Here is a 21,498-nt window from a genome sequence, read left to right on the forward strand (position 1 = left end):
CTCCGCCTTCTGCCCGCTGCTCACCACTGTCACTTGTAAACTTAGAAGTCATAATATGAGGGCTGTAGAGGAAGATGTATACAAAGGTGGGGGATGGAGGAGAGTGGTGCAGAGGTCAGAGTCGAGGAAGGGTGGAAGTGTGATGTGGACAACCTGTGAAAGAGAGCTGAACCCTGCACACTCTGCATAGCACACCCCTAAACCCTGCACTCTGTATGTAGCACACTCCTCAACCCTGCACCTGGTATGTAGTGTATTTATAACCTGCACTCTGTAGACCGCACACCCCTGAACTCTGCACTACATATGTAGCGCACCCCTAAACTCTTCATTATGTATGTAGCACACCCCTGAACTCTGCACTCTGTACATAGGGCCCCCCTGAACTCCACTAAACTCCTGGTATTGCCTCTTTAAGATCTTCCCCAGTTCAGTTTGGCCACACCCACGCTTTGATGCAGTTCAACAGGGGGGTTGAGTTCCTGTCACTATTCTCTCAGGACAACCGTAATGCTAATGCAGCCCTCAATGAAATTGAGTTTGACACCCCTGGAGTAGAGAGTGGCTGAAATCTGAAACTCCTTGTTTGTCACTTTCCAATTGGTTTGATTACTCTTTAGGGTGCTTTCACACCGATGCAGCGCAGTTTTTGCTCACTGTGGGTGCAGCACAGTGTACCTGCAGGTTACCTGCGCTTTGCCATAGACTTTTATAGCATCGCATTGGCGTTTTTTTTGTGCATTTTCTGAAAGCATACTACAATTCCTGCATGCTGGATACAGGTCATCAGTTTAGTTTAGAGTTTACTGTGAATAATGGCCCTAGAATTTTTGCTCTCGCTCCAGTGTGCGCAGTGATATGTAACGTGTGGCACAATGGATATTTTCATACTTGGGCACCCCTAAAGCTTGTTTTTACATTCCTATGCGGGGAAGGGGCACAATCTTATTTTATTTTGGAGAGGTAGGGTTTAAGAGCTTGGATATAACTTTTTCTTTTCTTTTTTACACTTTAATCAGTGACACAAGAATCTGGAAGTGACGTGTGTGGAAGTGATCAGGTGACTGTACAGCCACCCAATTGCTTCCATCTGATAGCTGGTGGTTGGCTTGTCAGATTTACACACTCAGCTGCTGGGAGTGTATGTATAAAACCATCGGTCTCACTTCTCAAAAATAATCTGATGGTTCATTCTAAAGCTTCCCCACTTTGTTAGAAAATGAGTTAATGTTGACATTGGACGGATTTTCTGTCAGTTCTGGTTCTGACACTTGTCAGATACACAAGAAAATAACCAACACCCATCCAACAGACAGAAGGTGAAGAGAACTCTGTCCAAAGTTTTACAGTTGTCATCGGAACAGGAATTGGGAGGAAATAATCCAATAGGGACATCTGACAACTAGGGTATTTTCTCTGTTGTATCTATGTGACAGGAAGTGAAGGGAAATGTCCCCAATGAGATGCAGACAATAACAAAGAAATTTCACAGAGCTGCTAAGAAAATACATTTTTGACTGATTTGTTAGTGGAAATGAGTTTGAAGTTTAATTTCTCTTTTGGTCCTTCATGGCAGAGATTATCAGAGTCGGGGACAACAAGAAAGTCCATCAGGTGGAGCTGATCCCACAAGAGCAACTCATTGCCGTCATTTCTGGGAGAAATCGCCATGTCCGCCTCTACCCCTTGGCCTCTCTGGATGGCAGAGAGACTGAGTTCTTCAAGCTGGCTGAAACAAAGGGCTGCCAGGGCATAGCGTCCGGCCAGGTGCGGCATGGCGCCCTCACCTGCCTGTGTGTGTCTATGAAGAGGCAGGTACTCTGCTATGAACTTAACCAAAGCAAGACCCGCCACAAAAAGATCAAGGAGATCCAGGTCCCGGGCAACGTCCAGTGGATGGCCATATTTAATGAGCGTCTGTGCGTGGGTTATCAGTCAGGCTTTATCAGGTACCCGCTGCATGCAGAGGGAAGTCCTTCCAGCCTCCTCCACAATGATGACCACACGTTGTCCTTCATCACGCAGCAACCCACGGATGCCATATGCGCGGTGGAGATCTCAAATAAGGAATACCTGCTGTGTTTTAGCAGCGTTGGGATTTATGTTGATTGCCAGGGTCGAAGGTCACGGCAACAGGAGCTGATGTGGCCGGCGGTTCCTATGTCTTGCTGTAAGTCAATTGCCTAAAACATCCATTGTGGTCAATTGTATTATATGCGTTTGACATGATTTTATAATTAAGAGATACATTTTTGGTATTTAAAAACAGAACATACTTGCGTATCAATCAAGGGGCTCATAACTCATTTCAGGATAACATGGAGATTTGAAAATCATTCCTATCTGTGTAGCTAACTGTGCATGTAGAACATCTGATTCATAGCACACTGATAACCTATGTATAAGCTGTGTTGTTTCCAGCTTATCTTTCATCAATGTTAGATGTGGACACTTTGGCTTCTATGTAGTAGGTCTTGTCATTAACTGGGAGAGAAGATCGGTTAAAGGTTATATAAACTCAAGGTCAAAGATGTAATATATAACAGCTTATCAATCCTTAGATGTAGTAGCTGCTATACTTTTCTATTTTCAGGCTAAGTACAGAACATACCTGTTGATTTTGCCAGAAATGCAGTATAACTTCCTATGAAGTCATATAAAAAAAAAATGTTGTCTTCCTTCCAAGCTATCATTTGTAAACTGCTTATCCCCCTCCCCATATAATGAAGATGAAAATAGAAAGATGTGTTTGTATTTCTGTTCTGGGGTGACATTGCTGCTCCTCCATAGGTACAGTAAGTGAGCATTGTCACCCTTGGACAGAAAGTGTTGCTGGAAGGGTCACCAGGTAGAAATTAAAGAGGAAAACATAGAAACTAGTGCAGCATTGAATTGTAGATTCTGCAGGGCACAGCGTCAAGTGTGAGTATTGCATTGACAGCGAGCGGCTTAACAATCGCCATAGCAGCACACATGACTGCTCTGGGGCCTGGGGTACGACCCCCTAACTATCTACCAGCGCAGTGGGTGTTTGCTATCAAGCAGCAAGTCTACCACACAGCCCCTCAGTGCTGACTGATCAGTTCCTATTTTGAATGAGAAATCAGCACTGAGGGGCTGTGTGATTAGTTTCTGGCTGCTAGTAAAAAAAACACGGCACCGGCAGATAGCTCACACAGCCCCGCAGAACTGACTGACCATTTACTGTGTGATCTATCTGTTGGTGCTGGTGCAGTGGAAGTTCCTGTTTTTCCTAGTCTGTTGTGTACAGTCAATATCCAAAATAGAAAAACCATGCTTCATGGTAGGCTGTAGTGATTAATTGTGGACATTATAAAATTCTTCCTGCACTAGCAGAAGAATGACAGGACTGCTAGGTTATTCACTTTTAGGTCATTACAAAGGACAAGGAGGCACTCTTAACAAGAGATTTAATCTCCCACATATGGAAAGGCTTCTGCACAGTAAAAGCAGTAAAAATGTGGAATAGACTACCTCAAGAACTAGTTCTGGTAAGCTCAGTGGATTGTTTTAAAAAAGAGTTTGATGCATTACGAAGTACATAAAATATAAGTGGATATTAACATTTACTGTGTAGCGTTCACTCCTGTCGGGCCGCTGGATTTGTTGGGTCTTTCCCACACAGCCAGGCAAATTGAATGTTTATGCTTTCACAAAGACTCAATAATCAGTTCAGGGGTTTTGTTTTGTTTATTTAGGGAATAAACTTGGATAGGGAAAAGGGATGTATGTGATACCCAGAGCTGAAGAATTTAAATAAACTCTTGAGGACTTGCTTGCTAAGAACTTACTTTAAAAGTGATGCCTGCCTATGGGAATGATGATGCAGCTAGAATAACATAAAAAGGAAAGGCTCCTGCTCTTTGCAGGAAAGCCAAAGCACCTGGCTTCTTCTGTCCCAAGCTAGAGAAATGGGGTGCTTCTGGCTTTGCGCTGGCTCTAAGCTGTCCCCTGGTCCCAGACATGTAAAGTATTGCACCTCACTGTCTTCCCTGTACAGGCTTGGGGCAAGTAGAAACGAAAGTTACTCACTCAGTCCTTTTTAGTAGTTCCTGGAATCCAAGAGGCTGCTGTATGGGCACACTGTTGTACAAGCTGGATCTTGCTTTCAGAATGGTTCCAGCTAAGCCTAGCTGAGGCTGGTAAAGGGTGTGAGGCTTCCAGCAGCTCCTTCCCTTTCTCCTCTCTCCTTTTCCTGCCCCCCCCCCCCCCCCCCCAGCACAGGCAAGAGTCCCCTCCAGGCAACTGGACCCTGGACTCTACTTCCTGTCAGGCTCTTGAGTATTTATGGGATGTACCCCCACCTACCGAGCCTTGCCTCCTCAGGGATTGGTGGGAGCTCCATAAATATTCAGGCTACAGTCTCTGCTCCTCAACCCACTAGAACTATCCACAGAGTTCCATAAAACAGTGGGAGGTATCAGAGCCACAAGCCTTGGAGCACTGCACAATCAAAACACAAATTAACCCCAGCTGCTCTGCTTACAGAAGAGTCGAACTAAATTTACCACACCTAGCAACCATTGCCATCTTAAAAGCATTATAGGCCCCCGGGCAATACAGTGCACTGGGGCCCTGTCTACACAATCACGCACGATTGCCCATCAAATGCAGCCTCACTGTGCCCGTGAATGCAGCCTCACTGTGCCCGTGAATGCAGCCTCACTGTGCCCACCATTGCAGCCCCACTGTGCCTGTGAATGCAGCCTCACTATACCCACTATTGCATCCTCACTGTGCCCATGAATGCAGCCTCACTGTGCCCACCATTGCAGCCTCACTTTGCCCATGAATGTAGCCTCACTGTGGCCGTGAATGCAGTCTCACTGTGCCCACCATTGCAGCCTCACTGTGCCCATGAATGCAGCCTCACTGCGCCCACCATTGCAGTCTCACTGTGCCCATGAATGCAGCCTCATTGTGCCCACCATTGCAGCTACACTGTGCCCATGAATGCAGCCTCACTGTGCCCACCATTGCAGCCTCACAGTGCCCGTGAATGCAGCCTCACTGTGCCCACCATTGCAGCCTCACTGTGCCCGTGAATGCAGCCTCACTATACCCACCATTGCAGCCTCACTGTGCCCATGAATGCAGCCTCACTGTGCCCATGAATGCAGCCTCACTGTGGCCGTGAATGCAGCCTCACTGTGCCCATTCACTGTGCCCACCATTACAGTCTCACTGTGCCCATGAATGCAGCTTCATTGTGCCCACCATTGCAGCTACACTGTGCCAATGAATGCAGCTTCACTGTGCCCACCATTGCAGCCTCACTGTGCCCACATTGCAGCTTCACTGTGACCATGAATGCAGTCTTACTGTGCCCACCATTGCAAGCTTACTGCGCCCATGAATGCAGCATCACTGTGCCAATTAATACAAACTCACCATCGCCTGGTAACACACACACAGTGGGCATCTCCTCCTGTGTATCCCGGAGCTGGCTGGGTCTGTGTTCGACAGCCGTGCTGCCACCATTGCATCCTCATTCTGCCCATGAATGCAGCCTCACTGTGCCCATGAATGCATCCTCACTGTGCCCACAATTGCAGCCTCACTGTGCCTGTGAATGCAGCCTCACTGTGCCCGTGAATGCAGCCTCACTGTGCCCGTGAATGCAGCTTCACTGTGCCCGTGAATGCAGCCTCACTGTGCCCACCATTGCAGCCTCACTGTGCCCACCATTGCAGCCTCACTGTCCCCACCATTGCAGCCTCACTGTGCCCATGAATGCAGCCTCACTGTGCCCACCATTGCAGCCTCACTGTGCCCATGAATGCAGCCTCACTGTGCCCACCATTGCAGCTTCACTGTGCCCACCATTGCACCCTCACTGTGTCCACCATTGCACCCTCACTGTGCCCACCATTACAGCCTCACTGTGCCCATGAATGCAGTTTCACTGTGCCCACAATTGCACCCTCACTGTGCCCATGAATGCAGCATCACTGTGCCAATTAATACAAACTCATCATTGCCTGGTAACATACACACAGAGGGAATCTCCTCCTGTGTATCACGGAGCTGGCTGGGTCTGTGTTCGGCGGCCGCGGGTGCTACAACTGTGCTACAACTGTATAGGTAATAACAAGCTTTGTTGAGCCAGGGAATATCTGACTGCGTTCTGGGGGATAGAAAATAATTTATTTTTAATTAACTAATTCAACTAATTAATGTATGTATCCAGCAGAAGAATGAGACAGCCCCGGAGTGCTGACTTTCCTTTTACACTACTAAATAATTAGTCGGCAATGCAGGGCTTTGTGGTGTGCCAGCTGTTGGTACACATCCATGGCACCAAGACAGCCCTGCATCGCTGACTGATCTGTTAATTTTGAGAATGAACAGTCAGCGCTTGTGTTGTAAATGAGCAAGCGACTGCCCAGCTGCACTGTGAACACAGAAGGTTCCTCGTTTAGCGCGAGCGCCATTCAGTGAACACTTTGTATGTTCTCAATGAATGCAAAGTGTTCTCTGATTGGACTGGGTAGGATGCAGGGCAGCGATGTCACAATCTGACAACATCTGATTGGTTGCTGTAGGTGACACCACTTTATTTCCAATTTAAGTTTAAAATTTGGATGGCTAGAGTGAAAATGCAGTCAAATCATTTCCATTTTTGGATGGCATGGAAAAACCTACTTACTGTACCTGGGCCACAACAGGCAGTGATTTGAAAATTGGCAGTGATCACCAGAACATGCAGGGAGGTTAATCTCCCCAGCAAGGACACAGGCACCAATAAAAACCTAACAAAGGTCACTCTTCTCCAAGTTATCCAAAACAACTGTAGTTCCATATATGCAACCAGGACTTTGACACCCTACCCAATTTCAGTGTGACTGGTTGATTATTGTGATGTCTGTGTGCTCCATCAGTACACCACTTGCAGTCTCTTATGGGTGAATATTGGATTCTTTGTAGCAAGTGGCTTCCATGGTATAAGGGTAAGTGTCAATCCATAAACAAGGTTGAGTCAGTGTATCATTATGGAAAACAAGGCGGTCGTGTGTTTCTGGTACTATTTCTGGTGTTATTTCTTATCTATTTTTTTGTGTGCTTCCATCTTTATCTCAGCGTCTTTTCACTTGCAGGCTACAATGCCCCGTACCTCTCTGTTTACAGTGAAAATGCAGTCGACGTCTATGACATCAATTCCATGGAGTGGATTCAGACCAGTCCATTGAAGAAGGTAAATTGATTTGCATGCTTGCCCTGGCTGCAGATAAAACTTGTTAAATCACTAAAGCTGAACTCCAGACAAACGTACCATGCCAGACCTTCAGAGCTTCATGCCGGAGCGAGGGCGGGCATGCGTGGGAGTGACGTCATCGCGGCTCCGGCCACTCATACAGCCGAAGGCCGGGAAGATGGAAGCCCTCTCAGCAGTGACAGCGTGCCGCTGGAGGGCTTCCTTCTAAGGTAAGTATTTGAGAATGTGCTAGTATGCGATGTATACTAGCACATTATGCAATTGCCATACAGGTATTTATTTTATTTTTTGCCACTGCCGTGGTTTACTACCGCTTTAATGAGTACAGAACTGCATTATTTTGTGCCTGGAATTCGGCTTTTAAGTCATCATAAATTTTGCGCATTAGTGGGTCTCAGATTGATTTTTACTTGTTGCTGGGACTAGCTCTCTCAGCACTCATCAAGCACCACTCTTATGGATTATATTCCACTGAACAGAAGAGCAGTCCGGGAACTGCAGACTGTCAATGTGTGCTTGTCATTGAGCTAAAACATCATCTGTTGTTTCCAGTGAGCGCTTTATTTTTTCAGCTAAGCACTTTCTTCCCCTCCCCCCCCCCCCCTTTGTCTTTGCTAGGTGCGTCCATTGAACACAGAAGGCTCTCTCAATCTTCTAGGATTGGAAACTGTACGGCTAATCTATTTCAAAAATAAGATGGCCGGTAAGTTTATGTAAAATTCTTTCTGACTTGTGTATGAAAGTTTCAGACTTTCAGAGCCAGACTTCTGTAAATACAGGTGCCTGGGTATACAGCTCATCCACAGAGTGCAGCTAGACCAGTGGTCTCCAAATTGCGGCCCTTTGGCACTACCCCTCCCACTGATATCAGGCACTATGCTCCTACTGATGCCAACAATGGGCCACTATTCCCCCCACTGACATCAATGATGGCATAAAATTCCTTCCACTGACACTAACAATGGGGCATAATTTCTCCCACTGATACCAATAATGTGGCACTATGCCTTCCACTGACACCAATGATGGGACACTTTTCTTTCCACTAACACCAATAATGAGGCACTATTTCTTCCACTGACACCAGTGATGGGGCACTGTTCCTTTTTTTCTACTCTCACCTGTCATAGTCCGACTCCCCTGAAGTCTTAAAGAACTGGCCCTTTGGAGACCCCTGAGCCAGACCACTGAGTACAGGTTAAAATATTGCAAAAATTAGTATGTGAATGATTTGCACCATATACAGTATATGTTCTACCTTAAGCTGGGTACACTAGATGTTGTGTTTTTTTTCTTTCTTCATGTAACCCAGCGTGCCGAACGCTGTACTAACACAAGCGGCGATGTTAGTGTGGTGATCTCCCCTGATGTTTTTTGTATTCTGACATGGGAGACTGCCCCCCACCATAACACACTGATCAGGTGCTGGTTTTTCAGGATGCCTGTTTGACAGAAGCCGAACTGACCAATTTTGGCCCTTGTGTACAAGGCTTTAGTCTTGTATCTGGAAACATCCTTTGTGTGCATAGTAGCACACCCCTCCCTAAAGTAATGGTATGACACTGCAGTGATAGGTCAGCCGCCACTGCAGCATTTTTATTGGACAGCTTGGGCCAATGGTACTTTACCATTGGTCGAAGACTCCAAGCTGTCCATTGAGCTCAGTGCCTCTGACAAGAAGTGAGGAGAGGCACTGTGAGCTCATCCTCTCAGTCTGCTGCAACAGTGTGCCAGCTTGTATTTAAACTGGCCGCTCTGTATGTAGCTTCTGACAGGCTGCGCAAGGAGCCTCGTATCTCCAGAACCATAGATTATAGGAGCCCCAAATTTGACCAATGGTGGGGTAGGACTTCAGCTACCTACCCCCCAAATTTTGGGTCTCTGTGACCTCTGGTCACCGAGCCATGACCCTCAAAGTTGATCGTTTTTTTTTTGTTTTGTTTTTTATGCTCAGAGCCTCACCTGCCTCCCCTGACTGCATGTCCCTGTCATAGTCATTAAGCCATTATTCAGATGCCAGTAATATAGGGGGTAGTATAGTCATAAATGCATTAATCAGACAGCAGTATTGCAAATGGTAGTATAGTCTTCATCAGGTGGAAGTAATACAGGGAGTAGTAAAGTCATACATTGATTATAAAGCAGGTGGCAGTATTACAGGGAGTAGTATAGTCATACATTGAAGTACAATCATGACAGGGTTCATAAGGTGCCAGTAGTCCTCAGGTAATATAAATCATGAATGTGTTACACGGGTGGCAAAAGTACAGTAATAAATGGCAGTAGGTAATACTAGTAACATAATTGGGATAATTCCTTTGTATTCCCAGAAGGGGATGAGCTGGTGGTTCCTGAGACGTCAGACAACAGCCGGAAACAAATGGTGAGGAACATCAACAATAAACGGAGGTACTCCTTCCGTGTCCCAGAGGAGGAGAGGATGCAGCAGAGGAGGTAACAGCTCACAGCCTGCATATTGAGTTAGTTTCAAAGCATAGAAATGTTTTTCATTCCAGAATGTAGAATTTTCCCAGTTGACAGAATTATATATCTTAGAGGGTGGACTTGTCATGTTCTCAGCCTGACCTGCTCTACCCACACTGACATCTAACTAGTATGCAGATTTGGAATTTTGATTTTTTTTTTTTTTCTGTCTTTTCTAGTTATTTGTTCCAGGTCAGTGCCTCAAAATGTTCTGAAGGCAGTGGTCAGCCAGATTGCTAACATTTTCAACAATGGCGGCTCCATTAATTCGGTCTTGGCAAGTTGAATTTGGAGCAGGGATATGCAATTAGCAGACCTCCAGCTGTTGCAAAACTACAATCCCATCATGCCTCTGCCTCTGGGTCTCATGCTTGTGGCTGTCAGAGTCTTGCTATGCCTCATGGGACTTGTAGTTCTGCAACAGCTGGAGGTCCGCTAATTGCATATCCCTGCTTTAGAGTATACCTGTGTCTTTGAAATTATGCACACAAAAAGAAAAAGTGATCAGATCCTTTCATATAACTGTGTATTTTGTAAGTGATGTGACCTTCTCTTCCTGCCATTGAGAGAGTGTTATGGTACCAATAGGGAGGTGAGAGAGCATAAAACGGTGGAATACACAGCGACCAGGAAGAAAATTGGCCACTTTTTCTCTTGATGGATACATAAACCCTAAGAATAAACTGCACTTATTTGCTTCTTTATGGTCTGTTATATATGCCATCAAAAGTGTTTTGTTATACATTATATGTTTGAGGAGTGCAAAAAAATACCAGTTGATCATTTCAGGGATTTAAAACTGACCTGCACTGTTCCAGTGTTTTTTTAAGGAGTCTAATTAGCCCTCCTGGTTCTTATCTTGAACTTTAGAAAGATTAGTCCCTGTGTTGTAGAGATGTAGAAAGTAGTTTACCAAAATAAAGAAAACTGGGCAGGGCTGACAAAATTCAGCATTTTAGTAGACAATTGATGACACAAACTGTGTGAATTTCTGAGAGATCAACATGTATTTTTCTGTAATTGTAGGGTCTTTAAAAGGATAAAACATGGAAATGTGGATGCATTGCAGAGATGTACTGTATATGTTTTTTTTTTCTTTTTGCCGCTATATGCACTCTAATTCAATGCTTAGTAAACCGGGTAATTTATATAAAGATATGTTGGGAGGAGCTCACACCATCATATAGACAACGATTTGATTTACGTGTTTGTTTATTTGCTGCTGATAGAAAAGTTGGCCTTGTTTAGGTCCTTCAGGGTCCTTTGAGGACGAAATAAAATTATATAAATGGACTGATTTATAATCTATATGCCATATTACCAGTTGTAACCTATCAATACCATAATATACAAATCATGGAACATAAAAGGTACCAAGTTATTAAAATAACCTGAACAAAATAAATTGTATAAAGCTTACAGAATTTTATTTCTGTCCACATAAAATATTGTTGAAACAACATATTGGAAAGATGCATGCCATTACAAGTTTTTATTTTTACTCATACATATATACCATTGAATAACATAAAATCCAATCATCTCACAACCTCCTATGCTGAATCAATTATTAGTGTTGCATAAGCTGTTGTCATTCAGTTTTCCAGCCGATACTTGCGGAGGGACAAGCATCGAAATGAATGCCAATCGCTTGAACGTCCCCTCTCCCCCCTCCTTCCCGATCATCATACAATAAACATTTTTCAACCACATTATTTTGCTTATAAGAAATGCCTCTTTTGAAACCCAGTGACAGTAAGATTGGTAGGCTGCTGTATTACCCTGCTTTAGATTTGTATTTATTTTTTTCAAGAGCCTGCGCACTATATGAAAGAACACATTTCCGGCATCCCTTCCTATCTACCAATCTGCTGGTCACTGGGTGGGGCAGACCTTTAGCTGTGCTGATTAATTGCTTGATTACGTTTTGATAGCATGTAATTAAGCAACCGATCAGCACAGCTAATCAGGAGCATGTACATCTAAAGCAGTGGTCTCCAAACTGCGCCTCGGGAGCCAAATGTGGCCCTTTACTTGCTTTTATCCAGCCTTTGGGGCACTATTTCACCGATACCAGCAATAGGGCATAATTCCCACCATTGAGACAAATGAAGGGGGGCACACTCCCTCCTAATGTCACCAGCGATGGGGCGCAATTCCTCCCACTGACACCAACATTGGGGAGCAATTCCTCTCAATGGCACCAATGATGGAGCTCAATGACCTCAACAATGGGTCAATTACTCTTACTGAAACAAACAATGGGGCATTATTTTTTTCCACGGATGTCTGGACCTTTTCTACTCCCACTGGCCACAGTGGCCCCAAAAAGTCTGAAGGACTGTATGTAAACCCTCCTTTCTTTAGAAAGTTTGGAAACCCCTGATCTAAAGGGATGCTGGGGATGTGTTCTTTCATATATTGTGTTGAGAAGCAGTACAGTGACTTACACCAGCCCTAAAGATCATGCCCATGCATGATCATAAGCAAAATTGATTGATGGCAGAGAAATCTAATAGCTGTGAGAGACTGGCTAACAGCACAGATCAGGAGGAGAGGGGATTGATGTTGATTGAAGTTGTTCAGATAGTAAATTAAGGCAAACTCAAGATAGCTGCTACAGCTTTAAGGGATTATATTATGGAGATGCAAATTTGCAGGGAATAGAAAGTAACCGATTTCAACACAGGAGAGGAACTTGCTACAACTGTGGGAAAAAGAAGGTAAGGATTGAAGTTCAGCTTTATCTGTGCAGCGCTAAATAAAATGAGAGCTATATGGTTATTGTATGCCATGGCACATTTATGTTATCGCAGTCATGTCCAGTTGTCGAGTTTCATTCCTCTTCTGTTTTTCCTGGTCCTCAAGGGAAATGTTACGAGACCCAGAGATGAGAAACAAACTGATTTCCAACCCCACAAACTTCAACCACATAGCACACATGGGTCCCGGTGACGGCATCCAGATCCTGAAAGATCTTCCTATGGTGAGAGACCACCTGGTGGTGAACAGGAGAATGACACCTGTATAGTACAGAGCCCTTATATGTGTTATATATTAGTACTTTACAGAGGACATCAGCCCCTGTTCAAAGGAGCTTACACTCCAATGTCCTTACCAGCCACACTTATGGTAGAGTAATTTAAAGTGTATTTAAAATGAAAACGTTTGTTTTCTTCATTTTATATAGAGTTTGAGGGGGTTAACTCTTTGTCAGGTTTTTATTCCTGTCTGTGTCCCTTTTGATATTCCCCCTCTCTCTCTGTCTTGGTGAACATTGCCACTAGGGATGAAAGTGATGGAAAATCCAAAATTATACTGTTTGCATCAAAACAATAGGTGAGGGTAAATCCTCCAAAATAGTCACCTGTTCAGATGACAACAGATCTTAGAGGGGATTTCCTCTTAATTAGAGAGATTTTCTCTTACTTCCTGTTGCGTCTCCATGACAAGAAGTAAAGAGGAATCTCCCCAGTAGGACACAAACAGCAAAAAATAAACTGACAGGGGTTTTAACCATCCCCTACTTTATACAGTGTGAAAAAAAAGTTTTGGCTATACATACAGTGTAACTATCCATATACTTTGGGAAGAATCCCATGTACACATAGGGAGGGCATACAAATGCCATGTAGACAATATGACTGATGCGGTATTAATGCAAGATAGCAGACTTCTTAGCAGCCAGTCTGTCCAAAAAAGAAAAAAAATGTGGAAGTTTTAAATGACTGTAAAACCGTGAGCTGAACTTTTCCTGCCGTCCTTCAGACAGGCTAGGTGAGTGTGCCAGATGGAAGAGGACATTGACTATTTAGTCACTATGCTGTTTACTGCTGATCAGAAATTTAAAGGTCTAATATTTATTTTTATTGGAGTAAATGCTGCTTCGGTGCTGCTCACAGGATCTCTGTGGAACCAGAGGCTTGGCATAGATTGGCTGAGCCTTAACTTCAATAGAAATCACATGACCAAATACCTAATTGGTTATATAACCAGCACTGGAAGTGCATTTTCTCCTGGAAAGGTATGCATATCAGGCCTTCTATCACACTCTATTCATCCCAGTAATACTGGTAACATAGCTTAACATTTATATATAAGATAAAGCCTACTTACCGCCCACATCCCCAGCTGATGACTGAGATAATCCCAAAAAGCTATTTGATCCCCCAAAGTCATTCTTCCTGCTGGTCTTGTTGCTGCCCCTGTCACTGAAACATCCAATGCAGGACCAGTGCCCACCACTGGTCCTGTATGTTATCTCCCGACGGGAGAGGACAGTGATTATCGCTAGCAGCTATAGTAGCCGCTTGTGATAATCACAAGCGAATCTGTCAGGCTGGTTGTACCCAAGTTGATTGATCGATCAACTTGGTAATTCAGCCTGCTCATTAATGGTTTGAATCTCGCCCGGTTCCTGCTGAACCGGCCAAGATTGAACTGTGTATGGCCGGCCTTAGACCAGCCGAAGCCTGTGTAATAGATACATAGGACATGAATGCCTCCTTTATCAGTGGTGACATTAGTAAATTACAAGGATTTATTATGACAGACTGTTTCTGATTTCACAATGTCTGCCATAGCTTTTAACAGGTTCTTTCCCTGCTGAATTAACATCAGTGACTGTCTTTTTTGACTTGTAAGCCTCATTTCTTTCCTCCTGAGATTCTAGAAAATATAAAATCCAGGTCTGCTAGTAATTGGCAAGAGTTGACAGATCTCTATATGGAGATGTCACTGCCCTAGGCATACGTGAATGATGGTGCTGTCATGTTGTATAGTCCCTAACCATTTATTCACCAACCACACTACCTTGCAAGTGGTGTTTATAATAATAATAATTATGCACTGTAAGGGGCAGTGATTTCTGCATTAGGTGAAACTCTATGATTGGATTTACAGTTCATCAATTGGGAGGTGATGGCTGTTTGTTAATCAAGCTGCAGAGAGTCTTGTGACTTTGCTGGACACACAAAGACATCCCTCTTCCATGAACTTGGTTGTAGGTGTTATCTAACAGTGCCCAAAGTTTGCAATCATTATTCATTTTTTTAAATTGTACTAAGAGAAATGTGAAGGCTACTATTACTGACCTCTTTTGGAAATTTTGGGAATACTAATTCCCTGGCCATGTTTGTCCTCTTGTCACTGAAGCAGAACAGGTGCAGTCAGAGGAAAGTGGGAACAAGTTTGCCTACCTGTTCCAAATAAGTGACTCAAAGTATTGAAGCTTTTGAATAACAGAGCAACTTGACAACTAGCATTTCCAAAAGGAAACTCAACAACAGCAGCCTACAAATGTTTTTCTTTAAAGCTGAACTTCAGGCAAACAAGCTCTTTAAAGAGGAACTGCAGTCTGCTCACATAATTTGTAATAAAAAACATCTTTGCCATTCTGAAGCCTCCCTCCAACCACTTTGCATATTATTTTATATATACTGCGATTCTGTACTTGCCAAATATGTTGCAGAAATCTTCCTCCACTAAGTCTGGCTGCAGCCATTCTAACTTTGGGCAGCTGAAGCTGCTGTCTGTTCACTTCCTGGATTTACACAGACACACAGAGGTACATCTCCAGCTCTGCAGCCCTGCAGCTCTCATTGGCCCTCTTATGACTCCTCCTCCCTCCCTTCCTGGAAAACTCACGAGAGTGAGAGAGAGCTGTGCATGATGTCATAAGCCTAGGCTAATGACCAAACAGGAAGTGGGCTGTATAAGGTATTTACTGTATAAAGTATTTACTATCCAAAGTTAAAACAACAAGGGCAGAAGATTTAATAGATGGAAAGTTGAAAAAATGACTGAAGGTTCACTTTAATATCATATATTATAGGAGCTGCTTTAGCTCCCAAAGGATTTGTATTTCCACAGCATAGCCCTGTCTGGAAGGGAAAGGGACCTCATTTTTATGCTGCAGTTGAGTAACACAGATCTTGCCCCCCCTCCAGCCAGTGATTGGACAGTTAAGGAAAAGCAACAGACTAACTTCCCTGTCGCTCTGATCTTTCCTCCTACCAGCATAATCCTTGCACTGTAATACAACTCATTGGCTCCTTGTGCTGCATCTCCTTCTTTAAGTCAGAGCTCAGGGACTGCAAGAGGCTGATATTAGGTACTACAGGCACTTACCCTGCTTCTATTTGAACAAATACATTTAGTGATGTATTAATGATTACAGAGCTGCATTAATTTATGTATTATACAGCAGCCTGGAGTTCAGCTTTAAACTTGTTATTATTGTCCGCCTTAGACACAGGCCCATAATTCAGAATTTTCCCAGCAGCATGGATAAGGCTCCAAAATATGGCTGTGTTCATCTGTACTAATTCTTCAACCCTCCCCCTATTGTTTTTAATGATCAAAACCAACCCCTAAACCCAATGTGATCTCTCAAAAACAACAAATATTTCTGTGAATCAAAAAACGTAGTGCCCTTCTAAACAGTTATGTATGGGGAAGAAGCTTTGTGTCATAGCTGTCAGTGTTGGTGGTGGTTAAACAGTACAGACAATGCACAATCCTAGTTACCCCCCACCATACAGGGCACAAAAATGTGAATAATCTGGGCACCTGCTTAGCATTGTTTGCATGTTGGCTGTCCTCCCAAGTAGTGCTTTGTTGTGTCCTGGCTTTAAGGGAGCAGTGCCATGCATTTTGCAATTTTATATTTTTTCTTTTTTTTTTTTAATCTGCTCTGCACCTCACAGCTCTGTTGTAGTGTGAACCGGACACATAGAAAATGTTTTGTATTTTGTGTAGCCTTCCAGAGACCTGTGGTATTCTAGTGCAGAAATCTGCAGGTTACACATAGTGTGAACAGGTCAGAGGAAATCAAGATCAATTTGTTATATTTGGAAATCAAAACAGCATTGCAATGAGAAAGGACAGAAAATAATTTGCTTGGGGCAGGAAATTCACTAAGATGCAAAACGTTTGTTGTAAAGCTGACCCTTTAAAGTGACCCTGTCCTGCGATCTAAAACTTCATATAGCAGCTTCCTTAAAGGCTAATTTCACCTTTGTTCACCTTTTTTTTCTAAATTCCAGCTCCCCTATGTACCAATATAGCATTAATGTACTTCTTTTGCAAAAATAAAACCATTTTCCATTAATTCTACACAGGCTTACCTCACTCTCTTCATAGCTGTTTAAACACACTGCTCGATTACTTCCGCCTTACTTCCTGGTCAGAATTTAGGTCATGACACAGGAAGGAGTTGACAGCTGATCTCATTAGCGCACACCCTGCACCATCTACCCTCAGCTGTCAACTCCTTCCTGTGTCATGACCTAAAGTCTGACCAGGAAGTAAGGCAGAAGTAATCGAGCCATGTGTTTAAACAGCTGTGCAAAGAGTGAAGTAAGCCTGTGTAAAATTAATGGAAAGCTGTTTTATTTTTGTAAAATAAGTGCAATATGTGTATAGGGGAGCTGGAATTTAGAAGGAAAAAAAAAGGTGAACTTAGCCTTTAAAGAATATAAAAAAGTACTTACCTCTCCTGCTGCCCGCACCATCGAACATTGCTCTTTTAAAAGAGGAATACTAGAAAACTGACACTTCTGAGAGTCATGATGATCTCCTGGGTCCCCTCAAGCTCTTACTGGTGCCTCCTGCATCCTGTATTAGTCCTAAAGTTGATGAAGGGCTAGACAGCAGGAGTTCTTGGGTAGGGTGAAGGGGGTGGTTAGGGTGATATTTTGAGATGAGATTGATGATGTAGATCAATGTTGAGAATGTCTTTGTATGATATTGTTAGCATTTAGAATTTTATTTGCTGGGTGATTGGAAGCCAACATAGGGATTGGCAGAGGGGAGTGGCAGACACTGAGCAGTTGGTGGTTGGTAAGGTGGATGACCCTTGAAGCAGCCTTCATGATAGACTGAAAGGTGATATCCTAGAGGTAGGTAATTGGGGAGGGAGTTGTAATAGTCAAGGTGAGAGGTAACAAAGGAGTGAATTAGTAACTTTGTGGTGCTACTGGTTGGCAATGTGGAGACATGGAACTTGTCAGGAGGAACTAGAGGGAGCTACAAGGGACACAGGAGATACACACTTCCAGAAGTGTTGGTTTCCCAGGAGATTTCAAAGAATGATTCTTCTTTAATGAGGCAGCAGTGGAAGTAAATATATTCTTTACATGAAGCTGTGTTATTTAAATCTTAAATTTGGCAACAGGGTTACTATAAATTCCCCTTCAAATATGTTATACAGCATAGTGGAGTAGTTGGGAGCCCCGCCATATTGTCTTGTGTGTCTCCCCAGACAGGTTTTACAGGCCCTGGTGTTTCCGCTCCCTCCTGGGACGTCCTTTGGCAGGGAAAGGGTTTGCTGTTTCCCTGTGCTGATTGTGTCTTCCTTTCTGTCTCTTTATCAGCCGAGGTCCCCTTATCCATCCCCCCTCCGCCATCACTCCAGCCTGATCTCCACTCCGAGCAACTTTGAGCACGTCTATCACATGACTGTAAACTCTGCTGAAAACTTCCTGTCCTCCGAACCCGCACACCCCACCTCTTCCTCCTACTCCTCCCCGTCTCTCAGTACCACCCCTGCCAATCACAGGGTACGCACAGGCGAGCCCCTTCGCTGTACTAACCTGTGTGGTCTGCCTGGCTTCTCATCGTCACTGCTTCATGCCATTGTGCCTGCTCTGTCACCCAGCACCCTTCGTCATCAGCTCATTCATTTAGAGGGAATTTCCATTATGTTTTCTTTTAGGATCACATCACTGGGCAGGGCTTACTGATTTTTTATTTTTCAGACCTGTCGAGATTTTAAATATTATTTACAATGAAACTGTGCTTTGCCTATGAAGGGCAAAACAGGTTCACTTTAACCACTTAAGGACCGGAAGGATTTGCCCCCTTAATGACTAGGCCATTTGTTGCGATACGGCACTGTCGATTTAACTGTCGTGACGCTGTACCCAAACAAAATTGACGTCCTTTTTTTCCCACAAATAGAGCTTACTTTTGGTGGCATTTGATCACTTCTGTGGTTTTTATTTTTTGCGCTATAAGCAAAGGGCGTCAATTTTGGGGGGGGGGGGGGGGGGAAGATTTTTGCTATAATACATATCCCCAAAAAATATATAAAAAAACGAATGTATTCATCAGTTTAGACCGATATATATTCTTCTACATATTTTTGGTAAAAAAAATCACAATAGGCATATATTGATTGGTTTGCGCAAAAGTCATCACGTCTACAAACTATGGGATAGATTTAGGGACTTTTATATATTTTTTGTTGTTACTACTGGTTATGGTATATTATTTTGGGGGACCAGTGACATTATTATATTGATCAGTACTATAAAAATGCACTGATCAATGTAAAAATGACACTGGCTGGGAAGGGGTTAACACTAGGGGGCGATCAAGGGGTTAAGTGTGTTCCCTGGGATTTTAACTGTAGGGGAATGGGCTGCCTGGGACATGACAGAGATCACTGTTCCCAATCACTGGGAACAGTAGATCTCTGTCATGTCTCCTGTCAGAATGGAGATCCGCCTCATCTACAAAGGCAGATCCCCATTCTGCCTCTGTACTAAGTGATCGCAGGTCACCGGTGGACATCAAGTCTGCCCGACCCGCGGGCACGCTCCCGCCACTTGCAGTGGGCGCAAGGGCTCGCCGTCTGCAACTGCACCTGCGCGAGCCGACGTACAATGACTTGAGTCACACAGGAGAGCCAACCTGCCGCAGTACAACTGCAGCGGGCAGTTGTTACCTGGTTAAGGCCATGTTCACACGGGCTTCAGCTTGTATAAGGGCAATGTGTACAGCAGGCTTTTCATGCATTTACAAAGTTTTCAATTATGTTCAAGCAGCTTTTTTTTTTTTTTTTTTTTTAAGACTCAAAGCACCATTTCACTAAGTTTTTAGGAAAGCTGAATTATATAAAGTTACGTTTTTTAAAGTTGATACATGCAAAACTATTATTATTTTGGATACAGTAAGAAAGGATTATAGCCCCTGTCTGATTTTTTTTTTTTTTCTGGCCATCTGTGTCCCATTGGGGACACAGACAACAATAAAATCTGACAGCTGCCCCTCTCCACTCTATCCAAAACTAAAGCTTTAGTTATGCATTTAGGTTTTGGATAGAGAAGAGCTGAATTTGGGGCCTCTGCCATATTTTTATTGCTGATGTGCAAGGAGCAAAGAGACAGCACGTAGGGTCCCTTCACACCTGTGCATTGCATTATTAAATTTTAAAATACACATTTTGCAGTTCTTTACCGTAAATGCACAGTAACGTGTACAGCCGTGGCCAGGGGGTTTTGAGAATGACACAAATATTAATTTTCACAAAGTCTGCTGCCTCAGTTTTTATGATGGCAATTTGCATATACTTCAGAATGTTATTAAGAGTGATCAGATGAATTGTTTAGTTGCAAAGTCCCTCTTTGCCATGAAAATGAACTTAATCCCATAAAAAACATTTCCACTGCATTTGTGAAGAAGGCTTCAGGGTGCCCAAGAAAGTCCAGCAAGAGCCAGGACCGTCTGCTACAGTTGATTCAGCTGCGAGATCGGGGCACAACCAGTGCAGAGCTTGCTCAGGAATGGCAGCAGGCGGTTGTGAGTACATCTGCACGCACAGTGAGGGGAAGACTTTTGGAGGATGGCCTGGTTTCAAGAAGGGCAGCAAAGAAGCCACTTCTCTCCCGGTAAAGCTTTAGGGAGAGACTGATATTCTGCAAAAGGTACAAGGATTGGACTGCTGAGGATTGTGGTAAAGTAATTTTCTCTGAATCTCCTTTACGATTGTTTGGGTCATTTGGAGAAGAAAAGGTGAGCGCTACCATCAGTCCTGTGTCATGCCAACAGTAAAGCATCCTGAGACCATTCATGTGTGGGGTGGCTTCTCAGCCAAGGTAGTGGGCTCACTCACAATTTTGCCTAAGAACACCACCATGAATAAAGAATGTTACAAAAACATCCTCTGAGAGCGACCAACCATCCAAGAACAGTTTGGTGATGATCAATGCCTTTTCCAGCATGATGGAGCACCTTGCCAGAAGACAAAAGTGATAACTACGTGGCTTAGAGAACAAAACATTGAGATTTTGTGTCCATGGCCAGGAAACTTCCCAGACCTTAATCCCATTGAGAACTTGTGGTCAATCCTCAAGAGGCAGGTGAAAAAAAAACACTAATTCTGACAAACTCCAAGCATTAATTATGCAAGAATGGGCTGCCATCAGTCAGGACGTGGCCCAGAAGTTGATGGACAGCATGCCAGGGAGGATTGTAGAGGATCTTAAAAAAGAAGGGTCAACACTGCAAATATTGACTCTTTTCATAAATTTAATGTAATTGTCAATAAAAGTCTTTGACACTTATGAAATGCTTGTAATTATACTTCAGTATACCATCGTAACATCTGACAAAAAAAAATCTAAAAACACTGAAGCAGCAGACTTTGTGAAAATTAATTTTTATTTAATTCTCAGAACTTTTGGGCAATGTTGTACAGCAGTGTGTTGCGTTGCCATTACTTTTAAATACCACCCCAGCACACTAATCCAACGTCTTGCAGCACATGGTAATGCACTACAGCACATGGATGTGAATGTTTAAAACACTTGTAAACATTTTTTGCCATCTATGTCTTAAAATATTGAATTTACCCTTTCATTCCCAGTGATCGGAACAATTAGAGAACATGATTCTCCCTAACTGGGACACAGAGAGCAATAAAACCCTTAACAATAGTTCTAACTCCTCGCCACTCTACCCAAATCCAAAAAAAAAAAAAAATGTTTTGCCCT

General features: G+C 43.5%; 1 protein-coding gene across 5 annotated transcripts in view; it reads left to right on the top strand.

Moving 5' to 3' along the window:
• Positions 1-21,498, top strand: part of CDC42BPA (CDC42 binding protein kinase alpha) — a 360,647-nt gene that overhangs the window by 322,979 nt on the left and 16,170 nt on the right. For 3 of the 5 annotated variants that reach the window (XM_073628296.1, XM_073628295.1, XM_073628298.1), the window contains 6 exons: positions 1,577-2,170; positions 7,119-7,216; positions 7,856-7,940; positions 9,568-9,691; positions 12,590-12,707; positions 18,097-18,282. In XM_073628296.1, the coding sequence (XP_073484397.1) occupies positions 1,577-2,170; positions 7,119-7,216; positions 7,856-7,940; positions 9,568-9,691; positions 12,590-12,707; positions 18,097-18,282 (1,205 nt within the window). The remainder of the gene's footprint in view (positions 1-1,576; positions 2,171-7,118; positions 7,217-7,855; positions 7,941-9,567; positions 9,692-12,589; positions 12,708-18,096; positions 18,283-21,498) is intronic. The other 2 variants (XM_073628297.1, XM_073628299.1) reach the window with 1 other exon arrangement.

Source organism: Aquarana catesbeiana, linkage group LG04 (genome assembly GCF_042186555.1).
Source record: "Aquarana catesbeiana isolate 2022-GZ linkage group LG04, ASM4218655v1, whole genome shotgun sequence".
Lineage (NCBI taxonomy): Eukaryota > Metazoa > Chordata > Amphibia > Anura > Ranidae > Aquarana > Aquarana catesbeiana.